We start from the raw sequence: 5,596 nt of genomic DNA, 5'->3' as shown, positions 1-5,596 counted from the left end.
ATCGCAAGGGACTATACAGGCGATCTGATTGAAGCAAGATCGAAGCTTTTTCAAGGTTGTGTTAGGCCAGAACTTGCTGAGGCAATGGCGATTAAAGAGGCCCTCAGTTGGACCATGCGATGGGGAGAGTCGAAGATGGTGATAGAATCGGATTGTCTGGTAGTTATACAGGCGATTCGGAGTAAAGCTCCCATGAGATCACAGTTTGGAGAGATTATTATAGAGTGTCGTAAACAGTTTAATCAGTCAAACAACTTGGAGTTGTATTTTATTAAACGGTCCGCCAATATAGCTGGCCATGAGCTTGCTAGGGCTTCTCATATTTATTCTGATCGTAGTTTCAATAGGGGGTCTGTTCCTATTGTGGTGAAAAATTGTATTGCAGCTAATTTGAGTTAATAAAAGTTTCTCATTTTTCGTCAAAAAAAACAATGCAAGCCATGTGTCTGGTTTGAAGCTTCTTAAAACTCAAGTAATTGGCGCGCGGCCGCCTCCGAGCAAAACTTGCACATACTGTACATACATTAAATAGTGCAGGTTCGATGTGACTCTTGAACACAATAAGGTTTTAATATGGTGTGTTTATGGGTCAAAGTTTTGACGTTTATTTGCAATGTAGCTGACTTCTTCTACGGTGATTACTTCACCATGTCTACAACTTAAAACCCTGTTTTCAGGGCCGATAAGACAGCAAATTTGGTAAAATTTATGGTTTGTTGATCAATTTGAGTGTGATACTTGAGAGTTATTTACCAGTGAATAAAAACTATTAGTAAGTTTCTAAACTCTACTTCAAACTACTCCCTCCGTCCCTCCCAATTACTATCGTTTTTGGAAGAGTGTCCGACAAGATGAATAGAAAATATAGTTCTATAACTTTTTTAAAAAAATTTCTTTTTCTAAATAAAAATAGAATGTTTAAACTTTTATTCAGAAAAATAATTTTTTTAAAAAAAGTTAAAGAACTATAATTTCTCTTCATCTTAAAATGCGTGTCGGACACTCTCCCAGAAACGATAATAATTGAGAGGGACGGAGGGAGTAAAAGATAAAAAATTGGCGTGAATTTTCTTTGTTTGTTTAATAGTCAAACTTAGCAAATAGACATCAAGGAAGGTGAGCCGGAACTACATGCCCTTATCACTTTAACTATAGATTATGATGCCAGCTAACATTAAAATAAAGAAATGGGTTTAAATTTAATATTATTAAGTCAATTATCTCATTGTAGACGATTTGAAAATGCTGTTTACTCCTGGTCCAAATGATAGTCATTTTGAGGACTTGAGAAATTAGTTTTCAGTTTCTTTTAAATTAAATAAAATAGAAAGGAAGGATTATGTTCTTGTGAAACAAATTAAAAGAACTTGAGAAAGGGATTATCGTTTTGTTGTAATATACTTCTCACTTTTGAGTTCCGTATGATTTTTAATTCTTTTTAAAAAGGATAGTATATATAAGAAATTTGTTGGAAGAGATAATGATTATTGATCATAACTTTTATAATATACGAGATTTTATTCATTGACTTATTATGAAATATAATCCTAACTATATCTTATTAAAACGAAAGGTGGTACAGAAAATCAATTTTAATAAAACTGACATATTTTTACCCTTTTCTCATATTTGAAAAACGTACTTCGGCACATTTAAAATAAAAGTATCTAAATTTGAATTTATCATCTAAATTTAACAGATAAATTATAATAAATTAATGAATAAATATGATGTATCACAAAAATACTTAAGTAATATATTAAATTGAAAAAAGACTAAAAAGGCAATTTAATGAAAAATTAAATCTATACTCTTTATTAATAAGTCAAACCATGTATAATTTGGTGTTAAAAGTACCAAATAGCAAGGTACCAAATTTTGGTATTTACCTGACATAGGTTGACTTCTATTCTCAATAAACTTTATTTTAAATACAAATCGACTTCTATTCTTTGTAAATTTTATATTTTCATTTTAGTTAGTGTTCATCCAATTGTCTATTTACTTTATAAAATAAATTTTTTTTTAAACGATTTGTAAATTAAATTAAAAATTTATTAAGTTACATTCAATTAAGTAAAATAACTTATATTTATTTTTAATTTTAGAAAAACTACAAACTACTAAGTAAAACACTAACACGAATTGACTTATATTCTCTGTAAAATTTATTTATTTAGAAATTATATTAAAAATTTATTAAGTTACGTTAAATTAAGTAAAATAACATATATTTACTTTTATTTTGAAAAATTACTAACTACAAAGTAAACTATTAATACGAATTGATTTCTATTCTCGACAAACTTTATTTTCTATAGTTTTATTTTAAAAATAATTAAGTAATAGAAAATGACTTTAGTAACATTTTATTAATTTTTAAACTGAAAATTATTTATTTAACGATTGTATTTGTTACTATCCATCACAGCGTTTATTTACTTTAAATTAAAAAATATATTTTAACAGTAACAAATTTATGAGTTGTATTTAGATTATATTAAGTAATATTAAATTAAGTTTAATAACATCTATTTACTTTTAATTTGTAAATTAATTTTTATCGATAATTCAGTAATATTAAATAAACTATATTGAAAATGGTAATTATAAGATAATTGTCAAATTATATTATTTAATATTAAATTATCTAAAGAACATATATTTGGGTTATAAGTTAGAGATACAATTCGTTTTATAAAAATAAAACTAATATGTTAGATTTCTATATCAAGTAAAACAATGCAAAATTAGAATTATAGTGGAAAATTTCAAAACTAATTCGATTCTTTTTAACCACATAACTATTTTTTGCAAGTACCAATTTAATATTAATATATTAATTTTAATTCGTGTTTTACACAGATTATGAATAATTTTCTACAAATATTAATTCTATATTTTTAATTTCGGACCCGTGTTTAGCACGGGTATCTACTATTTATACTAATAAGGTCCTAAATCTTGGTAATCGCTAGAAAATTATACGAACTATTTTAAAAATTTTATGTAATAAAATCTGAACTGAAAAAAATTAACTTCTACTCTCTGTAAATTTTATTTTCCTTAAATTTTTATTTGTTGTTGAACCGTCGATTTACTTTAAAATAATTGTATTAGTAAGTTAACATGTCAGATTTATATAGGTAAATAATTAGGTGCATGCCTAACTAGAACTATACGGTGAAATTTTAGACTTAACTTCGACTTTTTTAACTACATATTTTATGAACATTTTATATATTATATTTATATATATATTTTGCAGGGATTATGAGTTTCAATTTTATACAAATAATAATGTGATTTTATTATTTTTAATTTCAGATTAGTATAGATACAAGTAGTAGCATGGGTATTTTGGTTCAAAATAATGTTTGAGGGTGCATAAATAATTTTAGGATATTTATGAACTATCACCCAAACTTATATGTTCATATAATATTGTACACGTTTATTTCTTTTCCTAAATAATTTGTACAAGAACCGGACTATAAATTATATATAAAATGTTAAATATTATTAAAAAATGATTTTTTTTTCTTTTCATTGATGTTTTTATGATAGAGTGTAGTTATATACAATTTTTTTGTAGTTGTATACAAATTTAAATGGATGGACTTAGTTGAAGTAAAGATTCAATAGAATTTAGTTGCGATGATAATTGATTGTTAAAATTGATTGCCATAATTAAGAAAACGAAGACTCGTTCCATATTTGTACAAACACGTTGCCAACATGAACAATAATATAAGCTGATTAAAATTTCAAAAGAATGTAGACTAAAACAAAAGATTATCAAGACATGCAATTATTGACTTGTCAATCTCCACCATATCTCTGATTTTTTTTTTCTTCAGTGTCTCATTAGTTGTGGTAAGTTTAAGTACTCATGTTGCACATGCATTATCATTTAATCCAATCTCTTACAGTTCTTGTCCTAAGGAGGAGGTCTACTCTGCATCACCAGCATCAGATGTTTGATTCCAGGATTCTCAGACGACTTGATCGTGTCAAAGTCCGAATAATTTCGACTGTTTCATGTGTAGCAATATGTATTCTTGTCTTTTTTGCAGAAAGTTTTGTCCTTAAGAATGATCAGCTGGAGCTGCAGGGTACTAAAAGTACTAGGAAAGTACTAGAGTCTCTGTCAATATTTGTACCACGAAGAGAGTCCCCTAAAGAAGTCGTCGAAAAAACTGAAAATTGCAGTCAAGATTATATTAGTATGGTGCCTCCAATGAATGTGTCTGTAGAAGAAAGAATTGCTTGGTTCAAGAAAACATTACCTGATTTTGAGATATTGAAGTCAACTCCAAAATCGTTGCAATTCGAACACAGGGTTAACGACTTTTTTGGTAGCCACGACGATGATCACTGCAAAGTTAAGTTCTTTATGACATGGATATCTCCAGCTAGTTTATTCGGAGAAAGGGAGGTTCTAGTCATGGAGTCACTTTTTAAATCCAATCCGAATGGATGTTTGATGATATTATCAAGAAGCATGGATTCTTTCCAAGGTTCAAAGTTACTCGATCCTATTATGAAACATGGTTTTAAGGCTGTTGCAGTAACTCCTGACTTGTCTTTTCTGTTCCAGAACACACCAGCTGAATCATGGTTTGATGATCTTAAGACTGGAGACAAGGACCCAGGCGAAATTTCGTTGGCACAAAATCTTTCCAATTTGATCAGATTAGCAGTTCTGTACAAGTATGGTGGAGTCTACTTGGACACAGATTTTATAGTATTGAGAGACTTTTCGGGGTTGAGGAATTCAATCGGAGCACAAAGTAGTGATGCTTTGGGAAATTGGACAAGATTAAATAATGCAGTACTAGTTTTTGACAAGAATCATCCACTGCTGTACAAGTTCATTGAGGAATTTGCATCAACTTTTAATGGAAACAGATGGGGACATAATGGACCATACCTTGTTTCTAGAGTTGCTTCTAGATTTTCAACAAGTGAAGATTTGAACTTTACTATCTTGCCTCCTAAGGCTTTTTATCCAATATACTGGACCAGGATTGAAGGGTTCTTCAGGAAGCCACTTGATCGAGCTACATCGAAATGGGTTGATGCCAAGGTGTTGCAGTTAAGAGGTGAGACTTATGGTGTGCACTTGTGGAACAGGCAAAGTAGGAGACTAAGAATTGAAGAAGGAAGCATCATGGGGAATTTAATTTCGGAACATTGTATAATCTGCAATCATGTATTTAGTTCTTAAAGATTGCAGCATCATAGGCTAGTACAACTTTTGCTTGTTAAGCTTATGATCATCTTGATTCTTTTTTCTTTTTTTAATTCTTTTATACAGATCTATAATAGTCCCTTCGACATCTGTTCATAAAAATAATGTTGCTGGTAAGTACTCTAGTTATTATAATTCTTTTCTCTCTGTTTGTATCATTATTGTCTCTAAGTGAGTTGAACAAAGTATGCTTGTCTCAATATGTTCTACATAGACCATACATGTATGAATCTCAACATTAATCTGAATCTGAAACCTCTCCTTGAAAAGATCTCTGCAATCTCGTTAATGGTTTTCTGTTCAGTCTGTGCTTATACAATTTTCTGTAATTTGTTTTGGTAG

The 5,596-nt window shown here is 29.2% G+C and overlaps 1 protein-coding gene across 1 annotated transcript; it reads left to right on the top strand.

Annotated features, from left to right (window-relative positions):
• The first annotated feature begins 3,771 nt into the window (after positions 1–3,771).
• On the top strand, positions 3,772–5,344 carry LOC141688958 (uncharacterized). Its single transcript, XM_074493107.1, has one exon. It carries the CDS (start codon positions 3,893–3,895, stop codon positions 5,228–5,230), a length of 1,338 nt encoding a protein of 445 aa, XP_074349208.1. The 5' UTR covers positions 3,772–3,892; the 3' UTR covers positions 5,231–5,344.
• Positions 5,345–5,596: the final 252 nt, after the last annotated feature.

The sequence above is a fragment of the Apium graveolens genome, chromosome 10 (assembly GCF_009905375.1).
Source record: "Apium graveolens cultivar Ventura chromosome 10, ASM990537v1, whole genome shotgun sequence".
Lineage (NCBI taxonomy): Eukaryota > Viridiplantae > Streptophyta > Magnoliopsida > Apiales > Apiaceae > Apium > Apium graveolens.
The sequence above is the reverse complement of the archived record's forward strand: the minus strand, read 5'-3'. Positions and strand labels throughout refer to the sequence as shown.